The sequence below is a fragment of the Bos indicus x Bos taurus genome, chromosome 25 (genome assembly GCF_003369695.1).
Source record: "Bos indicus x Bos taurus breed Angus x Brahman F1 hybrid chromosome 25, Bos_hybrid_MaternalHap_v2.0, whole genome shotgun sequence".
NCBI lineage: Eukaryota > Metazoa > Chordata > Mammalia > Artiodactyla > Bovidae > Bos > Bos indicus x Bos taurus.
Window position 1 is genome coordinate 40,085,145 of NC_040100.1, and position 15,350 is coordinate 40,100,494.

Below are 15,350 nucleotides of genomic sequence, written 5' to 3' on the forward strand. Positions count from 1 at the left end.
AGGAGCCGATAGCCTCAGGTTGGGAGGAGCACAGGCTAACGTGTGATTATGGGCAAGTCACTTCAGCCGTCTTCACCTGCCACACAGGAATCAGCCTAAGAAGTCACACCTGTGCTGCTCACGTTCAACTCCTGTCCATGTGACCCCAAGCAAGATAGATCCTTGCTAGGCCTCAGTTTCCTCATCTGTAAAACGGGGATAATGGTAGTTCCTGCTTCATGAGGATGTCATGAAAGTAAATAAGAGCTTTCTTAGCAGAGTGCTTAATACCCGCTAGATTTGCTGCTGTCGTTAGTAATGTCCTATCTCACAGGGCAGTTGTGAGGGGAAAGGGAACCGACGTCTATGTTCAGCGTAGGGTGTGCACACAGCAGGTGCTCGATTAATGGGCCCTGTCGTTTTCCGCGGCAGCAAAATGGGTCAGTGGCTCTGACCTGGGTGGAGTTGCCTTTCTTTAGGCCCCACCTGGCCATTCCGGCCACCAGGGGGCGCCCCGTGGCCCCGCCCCTCACCTGTGCGGGTGGTGCACCCGGCGCCGCCCCCGGAAGAGGGTATCCGGGGCCGCGGGGACCTCGGAGGCAGCCCGGCGCCGTCGGGTGAGAGCCGAGGGGGCGAGAGGACAGGGGCCATTTCGAGCTTCGGGCGGACCGGGCCGGGCCAAAGGGCGCGGGCCGGTGGGGCGGGCAGGGGTGGCCGGGCCGGACTCTGGGGACCGGGAAACCCCGGGAGCGGGCAGGAAGGAAGGCGGGAAGGCTGTGGCTGGGCTTCCGACGCCGAGGGTTGGGGGTCGAGAGGCTGGTGTCCCCGACGCCCGGTGGGGGTGCTAAGAGCTGGTAGCTCAGTGCGGGGAGGGGCGAAGAGGCGGGATGCCCCCCGAGTCCCAGAGCGGGCTGGACCCGCAGGGGCCACGTCGGGGAGACCCCCGGTCCGTCCGGGGGCAGTTGAGCTGGGAAGACCGCGGATGCCTGGGTCCTGCGGAGAGGTCTGGGGTTTGGCACCTGCCAAGAGGAGGAAGGGAAAAGTCAGGTGTTTGTGTGTGTGTGTGTGCGCCCGCACTCACAGTGGGTGAGGAAGCCCCAGGCATGTTGGTGGGGGGTAACATGGGGAAAAGGCCAGGGAACCCCGTGGGTCCCCTCCCTCCTGAGCCCCAGAGCCCTTGAATTGCGGCCCCTGGCGGCCCTGGGGGAGCGCCGCCAGGCTCCTTCCCCAGGGCCGGGCGGGAAGTAAACAGAAACCTGGAGTGGCCAGAAGGCAGTGCCCGCGCGGGCACAACCTGTTACCTCCCCGGGTGGCTGGGAACTGGGGGCCTGGGCCAGCGGTCCAGAAGCAGCGGGCTGAGGGTCTGGGGACCTGAGGAAATAGGGGAACAAGGACCAGGGGGCGCTGGAGGCCAGGGAACATGGGCCTGGGCTTCTGGAAGGGGAGGGGGCTGGACTTCTGAGGGGTAAGGGGTTAGGACACCTACGTTCCCAAGGCCCTGGATTCTCGGGAGAAGAGGCTGGATTTATCTCTTGAGTCCTGAGTCCCAAGAACCCGGGTTCGGGGCAGAGTTTCCCAGCTGGTGAACCAAAACAGCTGGGGCCTAGGGAAGAGGAAGCGGGGGTAGAGGGGAGCGGTGCGGTGGCTGGGGTGGGCTGTGGTCCTGGAGCACTGGGACAAGTTCCCGGGGGCAGAAACCATCTACCAGAGGCAGGAGCCCGGGCAGCTCTCTTCCTGCTTCTCCCTGCCTCAGTTTACCCTGGGGACATTAACGGAACTGGGAGAACAAGACACAGATCATTAACCCTTCTTGGCCGGGAAGACTCAGAGGGCCAGTGGCAGGTGAAGAATTTCAAGAGAGCCGCGTCTTGGCCAGCGGGGGGGGCAAACCCCTATGGGTTGCAGAGGAGGAGTCCTGTCGCCACCTCTCCTCACAGCCCTACTTGCCCCTACAGATGCTGCCAGTGCCATGAACTCCCCAGAAGGGCCCAGCTTTCCGGCCGGGCTGCTCTCAGGGGGCGCCTCCCCCAGCGGTGATGAGGGCTTCTTTCCCTTTGTGCTGGAGCGGCGGGACTCATTCCTGGGAGGGGGCCCAGGGCCTGAGGAGCCAGAGGACCTGGCCTTGCAGCTGCAGCAAAAGGAGAAAGACCTGCTGTTGGCAGCGGAGCTTGGCAAGATGCTTCTGGAGCGCAATGAGGAGCTGCAGCGGCAGCTGGACACGCTGAACGCCCAGCGCGCTGAGCGTGAAGAAGTGAGCTGGCAGCAGAGGGCAGGGCTGGGGGGTGGAGGACAGGGGGTAGGGACCAGGTAGGGGGCAGAGGGACGAAAGCAGGGTTGCCTCTGGAACAGCAGTCCAGGGCTGGGACCAGTCTCCCTGGCAGTGTTGCCCAATGGTTAAGAACATGGGCTCCGGGACAACCCAGTGGTCCAGCGTTTGGGACTCTGTGTTTCCAATGCAGGGAATGCAGGGATGCAGTTTCCATCCCTGACTGGAGAACTAAAGGTCCCACAGGCTGCCCACTGCAGAGAAAAGAACACAGGCTCCGAGGGCAAGGCAGGACCCAAGTTCAGATCCCTGCCAGGCTGTGTGACCTTGAGCAAGCCGCTGGCCCTCTCTGAACCTTGGGTCTGGCTCCTCAGCAGTATTGCACAAACCCCAGCCAACAGATCCTAGGCACTCTCTCCCTGTCTGGCTCTGGGCTAAGCACTTTCCACTCATGATCTTGGCCAATTCTCACTCAGCTCTGGGAGATACACATGGTTCCCTCCGCCCATGCTGTGGCCACTCTCACCCTGGGAGTCACATCTGGCCCCCTACACACCCAGGACACCACTGACTCCTGTATCCATGTTGTCGGCCCCACACCCTCCCCACTTGGCCACCTAATGGGCATCTCAACAGAAGTGGCACCGGATTCCGTGGTCCCATCGCCTGCTGCCCGCCCCAGCTTCCCACCGCAGGGCCCCAGCCTGAGCATCTCCACGACCTCTTTCCTCCCACACTGGCAAGTCCTGTTGATTCTTTTTTGAAACTAGACACCAAGTCTTCTCACTTCTCATCATCTCTCCAAGCTGGCCGCAGTGCCATCATCTCTGCCCCAGACACAGCAGCTGCCTCCTCACTGGTCCCCAGCTTCCACCTTGCCCCTTGAGCTCCTTGTCCACGGGGTAGCCAAAGGGATCTTCAAAAACTGCAAATCAGATCATTTCAGTCTTTGCTCAGAATCTCCCAATGGCTTCCCCTTATTTAGAATGAAACCAAAAGTTCTCACCAGGGCCTAAACGTCCTAAGTGAGCCCCCCGACCTCATCTCAGCCACGTGGCCCCTCCTCTGAGGGGCCTTTTTTCAGTTCCCTGAGCAACCCACACTTATGGCCTCAGGGCCTTTGCACCTGCTGTTCCTTGGTGTAGCCCTCTTCTTGCCCTACAGGAGTCAACTTAGACACCACTTCCTCCTGAAGGAGCCCCCACCGCATCTCACTCCTCTTCATCACTTCTCAGGGTTTCTTTAGAGCCCTCAATGTGCCCCTCTCCGAAACTGCCTGGTTCAAATGTGTTCATTTGCCTCTGGACTCTAAGCTGTTTCAGGCAGTGAATTTGGTGGTTTCACTTACTGCTGATAGCCAGACCCCAAAATGGGGCAAGCTCAGGAAATATTGGATGGATGAATAGATGGATGGATGGATGGCTAGATGGATGGATGGGACTTGGAGGTGTTAGGGAGCTTGCCTGACCACAAAGCAGAAGCGGAGCTGGGCATTGGCCAGAGCAATAGGGCAACAGGACCCCAGACTGGTGGGCTAATCCTAGAGCTGTGTTGTCCACACCCCCCGCTGCCCCACGGTATTTGGTTAACGATTTGTCTGTCTGGGTTAGAATCCCTGCTCTAGTAACTCACTGTGTGTCCTTGGGCAAGGCATTTAACCTCTCTGAGGCCCAGTTTCTTCATCTGTAAAATGAAGATGTTAAAGATTTTAAAGGCTTCCCTGGTGGCTCAGCGGCGGGACATGTGGATTCAATGCCTGGGTCAGGAAGATCGCCTGGGGAATGAAATGGCAACCAGCTCCAGGATTCTCATTTGGGAAATTCCGTGGACAGAGGAGCTTTGCAGGCTACAGTCTATGGGGTTGCAAGAGTCGGACACGACTTGGTGACTAAACACCAACAAAAGGATTCTAATTCCCGTGGAGTAAAGACAATAATATAGGTGAAGCCCTAGCAGGAGGGCTTGCTAATCGTCACAGCAGCTATGGTAGTGTCACCGTCCTGCATGGAGTCTACAGAGGGGTGAGCGGGCAGACGCTGGCCTCTGACTTGCCCGCCTCCCCAAGCTGGTCCTCTGGGTGTGCCAGGAGCGTCCCCCCACTGGTTATACAGGTTCTGGGGGAGGGCGGGCAGAGGCGTGGGGCCGGGTGCGGCTGCCCAGGGTTAATTAGAGGGAGCTGGCCAGGAGGAGCTGGGGGAGAGGGGTTGAGCAGAGGCGGGATCTCCGGAGCACACAGCTGTGTGAGGCCATGGGCCGGGGCTTCAATTCTGCCAGACTCAGGCGCCATAAACGGCGCCTGCAACCTCGGGCCCAGAAGCCCCGGCGGCAGCCAGAGGTGAGTGGGCACCGGGGAGCCTCGCCCAACTCAGGCCCAGGGTCAGCCCCTCCAGAAACCGCTCTATGGCTCCTCTGCCTCCTCTACTATCCGAGGCTGCGTCTTGCCCCCCTGCCCGCTCCCCCCAGCTCTGTCCTGTCTCTGGCTCTCAGGCCTGCCTCAGACCCCCTGAGACACCGCCCCCCCCAGGTCTCTGCCTGTCGTTCTGTGTCCCCTCCAGTCTCACTGTTCCCTCTCTGTCTCCGCCCCTCTGTCCCGGCTCTACAGCAGCTGCAGCAGGAGAACCATGAACTGCGCCGGGGCCTGGCAGCCCGGGGAGCCGAGTGGGAGGCCAGGGCAGTGGAACTGGAGAGGGACGTGGAGGCCCTTAGGGCCCAGCTCGGGGAGCAGCGTTCTGAGCAGCAGGACAGTGGCCGGGAGCGGGCTCGGGCCCTCAGTGAACTTGGCGAACAGAACCTCCGGCTCAGCCAGCAGCTGGCCCAGGTGGGACGACCCTGACCCCGGGTCCCTCGGCAAGGAGGGGGCGGACACCCGGTCCTGGTGGGGGTGGGTGCGCTGGGCCCCGTCCTGGTGGGGGTGGTTGCGCTGGCCCAGGCTGGATGGCCCTGACCCTGGGTTCCATAGCAAGGAGGGGCGGACGTCTGGGGATGGAAGTGCTGGGCCTGTTGCTGCGTGGGCCAGCTGAGGACTCTGTTGATCCCCAACCCCATCCCCAGGCCTCACAGACTGAGCAGGAGCTTCAGCGGGAACTGGACAGCCTTCAAGGGCAGTGCCAGGCTCAGGCCCTGGCTGGGGCAGAGCTGAGGACGCGGCTGGAGAGTCTGCAGGGGGAGGTGAGTGCCAACTGGGGCCGGGGGTCTGTTAAGCGGGAAAGGCTGGCCTGGGGGCTGTCTGGGCCCAGCCTTGCCCTCCCACTCTTAGCTCTGATGGGCTTTTCCCCAGAATCAGATGCTCCAGAGTCGCCGGCAGGACCTGGAGGCCCAGATTCGAGGTCTGCGTGAGGAGCTGGAGAAGGGACGGGGCAAGCTGCAGGTCACCCATGAGGAGCTGCTGCTGCTGCGGCGGGAGAGGCGAGAGCACGGTCTAGAGGTGGCTGGCAGGGCTGGGGTGGGTGGGCGAGTCAGGCTGGGGACCTGGACCATTGCCTTGGGGCCTCCTGGGAGAAGACCCCAGAGTTGGGTCACCGGGAGCCCTAGCAGCCGGGCCAGAAGGGCAAAGGCATTAGCACAAGGGCAAGTGGGAGCCACAGAGACTGAGTGGGGCTGGTGGTTCTAGGATGCATCAGAGACCAGCAGCTGGAGGCCAGGGATGGGCCCGAGGCGAGAGCTCCCCATCGGAGGTGATGGGGACCTGGACCAGGTCTGGGTGTGAAAACAGAGGAAAGAAAATGGAAGGAGGCAGTATGCCTTGATGTTTGAGATCTTAGAAGGTTGCGCTTGCTTTGAGGTCAGATTACCAGGGTTCTTATCCCAGGGTCCCTCCCTACTATTGTGGGACACCAGCCTCAGTTTCCCCATCTGTGAGATGGGTGCATGATGCATGGCTGCGGGAAGGGTGTGATACGTTCAGCAGGTCGCCTGGCTGAGAAGAGAGGATCAGTCAGGGCCAGGTGACAGCTTTAGTAAGAAGGTGGGCCGGCCCGGTCAGGGACGGGGCGGGGCTTTTCCAGGTGACCGGATGGGGCGGGACTGGAGGGAGGGTGACTGGAGGCTTTGAAGTCTGGGTACTTGTCGGGGCCCTGCTCTATAGGTGAGGCAAGTGGCATGTGCCGAGGGGGACTGCGGGTCCCACGGCCGCCCCGCGCTGTGGGAGCGGGAGCAGACTTCGGCGCTGGGCCGGGCGGACGCCCGGGGATGCCTGACTCCCGCGGCGCGCTGGCGCCCCCTGTCGGCCGGCGGTGGGGGCATCCGGGTGACGCTCACGCTTTCGCTCGTCTGCCGCAGCTGGAACGCGCACGCTCCGAGACTGAGGAGGCGCTGAGCGCGCTGCGGAGGCTGCAGCGGCGCGTCTCGGAGCTGGAGGAGGAATCGCGCCTCCAGGACGCCGACCTCTCGGGAGCCTCGCTGCAGTTAGAGCTCGCCCACAGCCTAGACAGCGACCAGGACCAAAACCAGAACACGGACAGAAGCGGAGGTGCTCTGGTGAGCGAGCTCTCAGCCCACCAGGCTCCACACTCACCATCCCGGAGGGCTGCAGACTCCGCCCCTCCTTTTTTATCCCTAGAAGGTTTGACACTGCCCTGATCTATTTCTTTGGTGGACAGACCACTCTATCCCCGGAGACCCAAGAAGCATCCAGCCAGCAGCGTTCGCCCGAAGAGGAGAGGTTGGAGCCTCCCAGGAAGGGAACATCCCTGAGCCCAGAGGAGATATTGGGAGAAGAGGAGGAGGAAGTGTTCCGGTTACAGGTCGAGGTAGGGGGAGCATAGTATTGGATGCAAAGCTCCTCTCAATGTCAGTTTCTCTTTCCCATCTACACCGCCAAGCCTTTCCCCACGAATCCCTCTCTACTTGAATACTCCTTCATCCCAACAAACTTGCCATCAAGTTTCAACAGCCAGCCTGTATGTCACCTCCTCCAGGAAGACTTCCTGAACTACACTCCCCCTTAAGTCCCATCTCCTCCATGTATCTTTCCTGCAGGCTTAGACCATCCATCTAACCCCGACCCACCCCACCCCGCTAGGCATTCAGAAGATTCATCTCCAGCACAGGATCATTAGCTGTCAGGGTTGTTTGTGGAGCAGGTAGAGATGGGAGGTGGGAGGTACCGGAAGGCAGCGAACTAGAGTCTGGACTTCCTTGAGGAGCAAGCGCTGGGACAACCAAGGGGCCTAACTGCCTCTCTGTATTTTACCCTGGCCGCAGATGGCGATGCAGCAGGCAGAGCTACAGTCCCTGCGAGAGGAACTGCAAAGGCAGAAGGAACTGCGGGTGCAGGACCCCGAGGAGGCCTTAAGCAGCGCCCTCTCGGACCGAGACGAGGCCATGAACAAGTAAGCATCTGCAACCATTCACCACCGCCCGGGGGCCCTCTGACTTCCCTCGTTTCGTATTAGTGGTCTCACTTCCGCCTGGGTCCAGGACCCCCCTATCACCCCTGCACGCTGAAGCCCCAGCGTCCTCGGACCTGCTCTTTGCCCCTCGCCTGCAGGGTCCTGGAACTGTCCCTGGAGCTCAGCCGCGTTTCTCTGGAGCGGGACTCCCTCTCCCGGGAGCTGCTTCGCACCATCCGCCAGAAGGTGGCGCTGACTCAAGAGCTGGAGGCCTGGCAGGTGAGGGGCGGGGCGCATGGGGCCGACAGGGAGGGGCCGGTGGGGGCGGGGCCGGACGCTGACCCGCCCCGCCGGCCCGCCCACAGGACGACATGCAGGTGGTCATCGGCCAGCAACTGCGCTCGCAACGCCAACAAGAGCTGAGTGCGGCCACCTCCGCCCCGCGCCCCGCCCCAACGCGCTTCTCCCTGCGCCTGAGCCCTGGGCCTGCCGGCGGCTTCTTCAGCACCCTCTTCCGAAGGACCTGAGCGCCGGGAACAGGCAGGGCTGGCTTTGCCCTCTTGGCTCACTTTCCTTTTCTGGCCAACGGAGCGATGGGTCCCGATTGTCTGCCAAAGGCAGCTGGTGCCCTCCCCTCCCTTGGAGGCTGGGCAAGGGCTCACTGGGAGCAGGGGCCAGCTTTGGGGGCCAGAGACCCCAGACGGGTGGCAGGGGCACGTGTGGCAGAGCTGTTTATCAAATCTACATAAATCTATCTTTTCTAGGCATTAAGCCCCCTGGCCCTCAGCTGCGGGTCGGGGATGGGGGTGGGTATTTATGTATCAAGATCAGACAGAATAATATATAAATCATTACACCGACTTGGCCTCTGTTCTTGGGAAGAAAGTACATTGAAAAAAAAAGCCACTAATTTTATTTGTATAAAAAAAAGAAGAAAACACTGTGAACCCCTGAGATGGAGGTGGAGACGCTGTTGGAGGTCAGAAGGACAGAGAGAAAGCTCGGTAGCCCAGATTAGTGAAGACGTCCACTCTGCAGCTGTTGCCCGCAGCTGTCAGGACCTAGAAACAACAGGGGAGTGACTGACCTGCCCCAACACCCTGGCCTCCCAGGGTCCCCACCACCCCTGCCCGGACCTACCTTGCACTCAGGGGCTGCTGGTTGCTGGTTGAGGCTGAGGCTTAGCAGTCCCGGGGAGGAGCCAGGCACTTGGGCCTTGAGCTCCCCACTCAGCTGCCACTGGTTGACACAGCGGCCCTGTCCAGCTGATAGAATCTGTGCAAGACAGGGAGAGAGCTCAGAGTTCAGGGCTGGAGGAAGAGCGGGGCAGGGACAGCAGAAACAAGACAGAGGGCCTCACCAGGTCCTGGTAGAAGGTGACGTGCTTCTGTGGCGCCCGCATGGGGAAGACGGTGGTGGGTGTGGAGGATCGGAGGTGCCAGAGGGTGAGTGCTGGGCCTCCTCCGCAGACCTGGGCAGAAAGATGGGGGTCCCCAGTTACTGTGAGCCATGGGCCCTCAGCCAGACAAGGCCCGAGCTGCCACCCCAGCCTGCATGCTGCCTGGCTCACCATCCAGTCCGAGTCAGTTGCCAAACATCCGATCCAGCGCCCATTGTGGGGCCTCGAGCACTCCTGGGAGGGAGGAGAACAGAGCAGAAGATGAAGACATCGGAGATGCCCAGGAAGGAAGAAGGGAGGACAGAGCGTGGGGTGTGCCCTCACCTCGTGCTTGTAGACCTCGATTGTCTGGACCTCCTTGGCTGTGCGCAGGTCTGCGGAGGAAGAACCATGAGAGGCATCCTCCTCGCCCCAGCCTCCCTTACCACCAGTCTTCCCTCCAATGCGACATTCCTTACCCCAAAGCCGCACGGCCCCATCCTCGCCGCCCGACAGCACCTCCGGGCTCCGCTCCCGCAGTGCCAAGCAGTGGATGTAGTCCGTGTGGCCCCGGAGGGCCCACTGCAGGGAGAGGGGCAGTGTCAGGACAAGACCCAGGAGGAACACCGTTGCCCCTGCTCCCCCGGCCCTGCTCTCTCACCATGAAGGTCCCTGTCTCAAGGTCCATCGCATGCAGCTGACAGTCTCCCCCCGCCAGGATGAGCAAATTCTCCTGCAGAGGAAGGCGGGATGGAGTCAGAAGTCAGGGTCAAGTCAGGCCAGGGAGAGGGGAAGGATCAAAATCTGGGCCAAAAACAGGACAGGGAAGAGCCCCGAATTTACGAAGGACTCAAACCTTGGGCACGAGAAGCAGAGCATTGATCTCAGGTACTTCCAGGCTGGTCCTGAGGGAAGGAAAGCAGAGTCAACTCTGGTGAGGTGGCACCTTCACCCCCAGGTGCCCTCTGCTCACAGGGCCTGGCTCACCTGTATGGGGGCTGACGACGCCACAGCTCCTTACAGCCCTTCATGGAGAGAAATGCTTGTTGTATAATCGCTGAATCATATGACTCTCTGTGACCCCATGCACTGGGTGGCCTCAAAGGCTCTCTCTGTGTCTGGGTACCTCGCCCTTCCCCCAGCTCCACACTCACCTTCTTAAGGATCTCCGCCCAAAGCCAGGCCTTCACCTCCCCATCCCCAGCACTCAGCAGATGTCGATCGGTGGAGACCATGCTGTAGACGGGCCCGTCATGGGCTAAAAGGAAGCACAGAAGCTGAGTGACCTCGTCCTGCTCCTGTCATCCACCCTGGGGTCCCCCAAGCCAGACTCAATGCCTGCACCCACCTTGGAAGGTCACCATGGGCTTCTTACTTTCCTCTTTGGCCTCGGAGCTCAAAGCAGCAGACAAGCTGAAGGGAAAGGGGAGAGGGGCCTGAGTGTCAGAAGAAGGGGGCATTAGCCCCCCAGAGGGCCAACTGCCAGAGCTCATGGACAGTGGGGAGCAGGGGCAAGGGTACCTAAAGATAGCTATCTGTCCATAATTGTTGCCAGCTGCCAGGAACTTCCCACAGGGTGAGACGCTCTGGGAGAATATGGTCATGTGCAGCCGCTGCAGGGCCTGAAACACTTCCATCTGTGGAGAGAGGCTGGATGAAGGCAGGCTGGGGCATCCGAGACCTCTGATCCACATACTCCTTCCTGCTTCCCCTGCGCAGTCAGGCCTCCCACCACCCAGTTCTCCTTTGAGACAGCCCACCAAGTGGGCCTTGCCCATATAAGTCCCAGGGGCGGCTCCAGGGAGGTGAGGAAGGGGAGAGCTGAGGCATGATGCCTAGTGGAAATCTGAGCAAAGACTCAGCCTCTCCTCCCGGTTTCCTTAACTGTCAAATAGAGCTCATGGGAGATTTTGTCATGATTGGATGAGCTACTGTACATAGCGTCGCAGTTTCTGTCTTCGCTCAGAAACTGCTTAAAAAACTACTCTATTACTCCAATACAGAAAAACGTACTGACCCCTGATCCGCATCCTGTGACTTTCACGTTAGGCCCCTGAGGTATTTCTGGGTTATCCTCCCTCCCCCGGGTCAGAATCCGATCCCACCAACAGCCCACGCAAAACAGGGCTCAGGGCACGACTCCCTGCCGTGCCCCTTCGGAGCCGGGCGTGAACTACAAATCCCAGAAGGCACTGCGCATCGCCCCCCCTCACCTGACCCAGAGGCACCGCTTGCTGCGCCGCTCGCTCCATCAAGAGAACTAAAAGTCCCAGAGTGCTCCGCCCGCAACGCAGCCTCACGAGTCCGGAAGTACCAGTGGGCGCCTCCCCTTCGCGGTTCCTCACCTACCCGATACTGTTGGCCGGCCGGCGTGAAGACGGCCACCGCGTAACCCAAGTCCCAGGAGCAGAGGTGACCACCGAGAAGACACCCCAACACCAAGTGGCGCCCACCGCGACCCCGCTACGTCGGGTCCCCTCCCCCACCCCGCTGAGCAGACCCGCCTTCCAGCTGCGTGCGGTTCTTCTTCCGCGCCTGCGCGGAACCTGGCCGCGCGCGCGCCTAAAGCCACGCCCCACGCGCTGGGTCACGCCCTCAAAGGCTCCGCCCCTGCCGCCTGGATCCCACCCCTCTGCCCGCAGGACCCCGAACCCCAATGATCCTGCAGCAACCCCTGGAGCGAGGCCCCCAGGGTCGGGCCCAGCGCGACCCGCGGGCCGCCTCGGGGGCTTCTGGAGGCCTGGACGCGAGGTGTGTGTGGGTGTGGGGGGCCCTGGGTGGGCCCGGCCCAGGGTCCCAGGAGTTTTGGCTGGGGCCTCGAGCAGGTCTGCAGGATGACACGCGGTGGGGCTAATTGGCAGGGCTTGGGCATAAGCTGAGATAAGGTTGGAGACCTCCGAGGCAGGCTCCTGGATGGTCTGGGAGAGAGGGTGACTTAGACGTCAGCGACAGGCATGGGCCGGGGGGCTGCTGGCTGACGCTGCAGGCTCAGGCGGGCAGATCCTGGGGATGGCGCCAAGAGGGTGGGGTGCTCCTAGCTCTCTTTTCTTCCCAGCTCCCCTCTCCGAGGAGCTGTGCCCATGAGCACCAAGCGGCGCCTGGAGGAGGAGCAGTGAGTTTGGGGGCAGGGAGGGACTCCCATCAAGTCCTCCGTCATCTCAGGTCCCCATCAGGCTACCTCTCCTCTGAATCCCAGCCTTCCTGCCTCCCCGTCTCTCCCCAGGGAGCCCCTGCGCAAGCAGTTCCTGTCCGAGGAGAACATGGCCACCCACTTCTCTCGACTCAGCCTGCACAATGACCACCCTTACTGCAGCCCCCCCAGAGCATTCCCCCCAGCTCTGCCCCCACTCAGGTAGGCACCATCCACAGTCCGCCAGCTGGGCCTTCCAGGGGATCATACCCAGTCCTAGGAGCCCATTTCCAGGCTCTGCCTCACACTGCTATTTTTAGCTTCTCGCCAACCTCTGTTGTTTCCCTACTTGGCTCCTTGGAAGGTGCCAGCAGTCCAGGAGCCCCTGGGGACCTGGACCAGGTGGGGCGTGGCTCTGCCAGGCCAGCCTCTGCCCCTGTGCCCTGTTATTTCCTCTTCCAGAAGCCCTTGCTCTGAGCTGCTTCTCTGGCGCTACCCTGGGAACCTGATCCCTGAGGCTCTCCGGCTGCTGAGGCTGGGGGACACTCCCACCCCCCACTACCCTGCATCCCCAGCTGGGGACATGATGGAGCTCTGAGATCTGGGGAGCAGTGCCCCTGGCCCCCCCACTTCTTCCCCTGAACAAGGGAGAGCAGCACTCCCAAGAAGGGACCAGCTGCCCTGCTTTTCCTCCAGACCAGGCCTCTGGGCACAGGACCTCCCCTCAACAGAGGACACAGAGCCCTGAGGTGGAAGGGGCAGGAACATGGGAAAGGAGGCCATCCCTTCCCCGCTGAGAATTGAATAAAGATTGCTGAGTGAATGAAAGCTTCAATCTGGAACCCAGGCTCTTTGGGGAAGGGAGGGCAGGGAGGGGTGCTGAATGCCGGATTTCTCCTCAAGCACTTCCCTGGAAAACGGTCGCGGCCGGCCAGGTCCTGGCAGGCTGGGCTCAGGCATTGAGAATGGGTGAGTCAGAGCCTCGCCCCCACCCCCGCGGTGACTCACTCCTCCCCTCCAGCTCTGGGAAGTCAGGCTGGGATCATGCCACTCTCCAAACCATTTAAAGTTAAAGATTCTTTTATTAATAAATTCTCTCCCCCTCCACATTTTCTCCCCAAATAAATATCTTCCCCTGTGTTAGGGGGTCCGAGGGGGGCAGTGTCTTAGGGCCAGCCCCATTAGAGGGCCAGCCCTCTAGTGTTAGGAACAGGTCCCTAACCCCCCAGGCTGAGATCCCAAGTGGTGGAATTTCAGTACATCTGAGTGGGTGGGACCTGGTGTTGTGTCGGTCCCTCAGGTCAGCCTGGCCCCCAGGCCATGGTGGGGGTGGGGGTGGGGACCCTTGTGCAAATGCTGCGGTTCCTTAGCGTCAGCTGTCTGGCATGAGCCAGCCAGGGTCTCCTTTTCTATTCTGGAGCCAGAGACAGGGCAGTCAGACACCTTGGAAGGCCCTTCGGAAGCTTGGGCCCAGACCTTAGAGAAGTGATTCACTGTCCCCCATCCCTCCACACCCCTGTGGTTGGAGCAGCCTGGCTCTGGCTGTGTCTGGGAGGCTGGGGCTGGCTCCAGAATGAATGAATGAATGATGAGCGGGCACAGCCTCCTGCTGGCAGGGGGCGCGCCCTGTCACTGGATCAGGGCCACGCCAGGACAGCTCTCCCCACCGGTCTCCTCGATGGGGGCTGCAAAATAAGAAGAGGGGTGTCAGGAGTGGGGAAGATGTTGAGAAATGATGGGGGGCCAGTGGACGGGTGGGGACATACTTACTGGTAAACTTCTCTCTCCTGCGGCACCGTCTCCAGACCAGGAAGCCAGAAAGCAGCCCCAGCACGAGGGCCAGGCCCAGGGCGCCCCCCAGGATGGGCCACAGCAACCTGAAGGGGGCTGGAGGGGCCGCAGTGCCTGGGGGCGGGACTTCAAGTCAGACCTCGCTCCTCTCAGGCCAGCCCCACCCCCTAGATCGGAACCTCCAGGCTTCCCTCCCCCAGGTCCCTACCCCGGCGAGAGTCCCTTCCTCACTCCAGCCTCCACCCCCCACCCCGATTAATTTCCCAGATCTCAAGTCCCTTGCTCCCCCGCTCCACCCCGCAAGCCTCTCCCCTAGCTTGGGGTCTGCTTGCCCCGGCCCCGCCCCCACTCACAGCCCAGGCAGAAGTCGCTGTGCGGTCTCGCCCGGCACGAGGCACAGTCCATGCACTTGTCTAGGTCCGCGCTCCAGGAGGTGCCGCGAGAGCAGGGGGTGGTGCCTGGGGAGGGGGCCGCGGGTCAGAGGCTGGGGGCGGGGCGCGGCTATTTTGGGGGCTGAGGTCAGGGTCGGCCCGGCTCGAATAACGTGAGTCACCGTCGCCCTCCGCATTCCTCACAGGTGACCGCACGGCCCGACCGGGACACGGCAGCGCAGGGGAGCAGGGGGCATAGTGCGGAACGCTTTGGGGGGGGGGGCAGTCAGGTCCCCATAACCGGCCCCCCCACCCCGCTGCAGGCGGGTGACTCATTCCCGGGCACTGGGCCCGACCCCGGTCCCTCCCCCCGCATAGCTGGGCACTGAAGTCACCGGATAGAAGGGGGCACCCCACATGGTATAGGGGGCACGGAGGTCTGTGTCCCTCAACAGCCCCCCACTCTTCGGTTAAGGCGGGGTGGGCAGACCTGGTATTGATCAGGTTGGGGGCGTGCCGCCTTACCAGACGAGACATCCCTCTCTCAAACTTTCTCCACTTCCGAGTTCAGACTCTCAGGACAGAAACACCCCGCCCCCCACGTCGGACAGGCGGGAAACTGAGGCCCGGACTACGGAAGAAGCTGGGAGAGGGATGGGACCTCTCCTGATCAGGGGATGCCGTGTCTGAGGACTGTCTGATCCCGGATCCCCGTGTCCGCCTGGTCCCCCAGTTCTGACCCGCCTCTAGGCTCCTGGTGCCGGCTCCCGGATCCCGGCCCGGGGACTACCCCCGCTCCCACGCCCTCCCGCCCGGCCGTGAACCGGCATACCTGGCACTCGCTCCCCGGCCGCGGCGCGCAGCAGCGCCAGCCCGAGCCCCAGCACGAGGAGCCGCAGCAGCGGGCGTAGCGGGCAGGGAGCCATGGTGCTCGTCTGGCAGCCGCTGCCGTCTGCGCTCGCCACCCGTGGACCCGGGCACACAGCGGCGGCCCCGCCCCCGCCCCCGCCTTCCGGGGCGGACCCCTCGTCTTGGCCCGGCCCCCACGATCCGCCCCTAGACGGCCCATCCCGCCCTGCCCCGCCCGCTAAGTTTAGGCATTCCC

The 15,350-nt window shown here is 62.0% G+C and overlaps 4 protein-coding genes across 8 annotated transcripts; 2 read left to right on the plus strand and 2 right to left on the minus strand.

The window, feature by feature from the left end:
• The first annotated feature begins 514 nt into the window (after positions 1-514).
• BICDL2 (BICD family like cargo adaptor 2) lies at positions 515-8,435 on the plus strand. 2 transcript variants are annotated; one of them, XM_027526988.1, is made up of 10 exons: positions 515-596; positions 1,935-2,230; positions 4,848-5,063; positions 5,297-5,413; positions 5,523-5,669; positions 6,524-6,721; positions 6,844-6,993; positions 7,448-7,575; positions 7,734-7,854; positions 7,941-8,435. In XM_027526988.1, the coding sequence occupies exons 2-10, from the start codon at positions 1,949-1,951 to the stop codon at positions 8,100-8,102; spliced, it is 1,521 nt and encodes a 506-aa protein (XP_027382789.1). In that variant the 5' UTR covers positions 515-596; positions 1,935-1,948; the 3' UTR covers positions 8,103-8,435. The 2 variants fall into 2 exon arrangements, with proteins under 2 accessions (XP_027382789.1, XP_027382790.1); XM_027526989.1 differs by lacking the exon at positions 515-596 and adding an exon at positions 1,668-1,821.
• Positions 8,436-8,465: 30 nt separating this feature from the next.
• Positions 8,466-11,517, minus strand: THOC6 (THO complex 6). 2 transcript variants are annotated; one of them, XM_027526991.1, is made up of 13 exons: positions 11,167-11,517; positions 10,475-10,590; positions 10,302-10,366; positions 10,108-10,211; positions 9,941-9,978; positions 9,810-9,858; positions 9,615-9,686; positions 9,433-9,535; positions 9,299-9,348; positions 9,146-9,208; positions 8,936-9,046; positions 8,716-8,850; positions 8,466-8,636 (listed from the first exon to the last, which is right to left on the minus strand). In XM_027526991.1, exons 1-13 carry the CDS (start codon positions 11,203-11,205, stop codon positions 8,556-8,558), a joined length of 1,026 nt encoding a protein of 341 aa, XP_027382792.1. In that variant the 5' UTR covers positions 11,206-11,517; the 3' UTR covers positions 8,466-8,555. The 2 variants fall into 2 exon arrangements, with proteins under 2 accessions (XP_027382792.1, XP_027382793.1); XM_027526992.1 differs by having other exon boundaries at positions 11,303-11,385.
• On the plus strand, positions 11,226-12,918 carry HCFC1R1 (host cell factor C1 regulator 1). Of its 3 annotated transcripts, none has more exons than XM_027526994.1 (4): positions 11,226-11,704; positions 12,009-12,065; positions 12,177-12,305; positions 12,546-12,918. In XM_027526994.1, the coding sequence occupies exons 1-4, from the start codon at positions 11,610-11,612 to the stop codon at positions 12,679-12,681; spliced, it is 417 nt and encodes a 138-aa protein (XP_027382795.1). In that variant the 5' UTR covers positions 11,226-11,609; the 3' UTR covers positions 12,682-12,918. The 3 variants fall into 3 exon arrangements, with proteins under 3 accessions (XP_027382795.1, XP_027382796.1, XP_027382794.1); XM_027526993.1 differs by having other exon boundaries at positions 11,472-11,704; positions 12,150-12,305; XM_027526995.1 differs by lacking the exon at positions 12,009-12,065 and having other exon boundaries at positions 11,305-11,704.
• A 227-nt stretch (positions 12,919-13,145) lies between these two features.
• TNFRSF12A (TNF receptor superfamily member 12A) lies at positions 13,146-15,215 on the minus strand. The gene is made up of 4 exons (XM_027526996.1): positions 15,078-15,215; positions 14,228-14,332; positions 13,854-13,988; positions 13,146-13,768 (listed from the first exon to the last, which is right to left on the minus strand). The coding sequence occupies exons 1-4, from the start codon at positions 15,169-15,171 to the stop codon at positions 13,713-13,715; spliced, it is 390 nt and encodes a 129-aa protein (XP_027382797.1). The 5' UTR covers positions 15,172-15,215; the 3' UTR covers positions 13,146-13,712.
• Between the last annotated feature and the right edge of the window lie 135 nt (positions 15,216-15,350).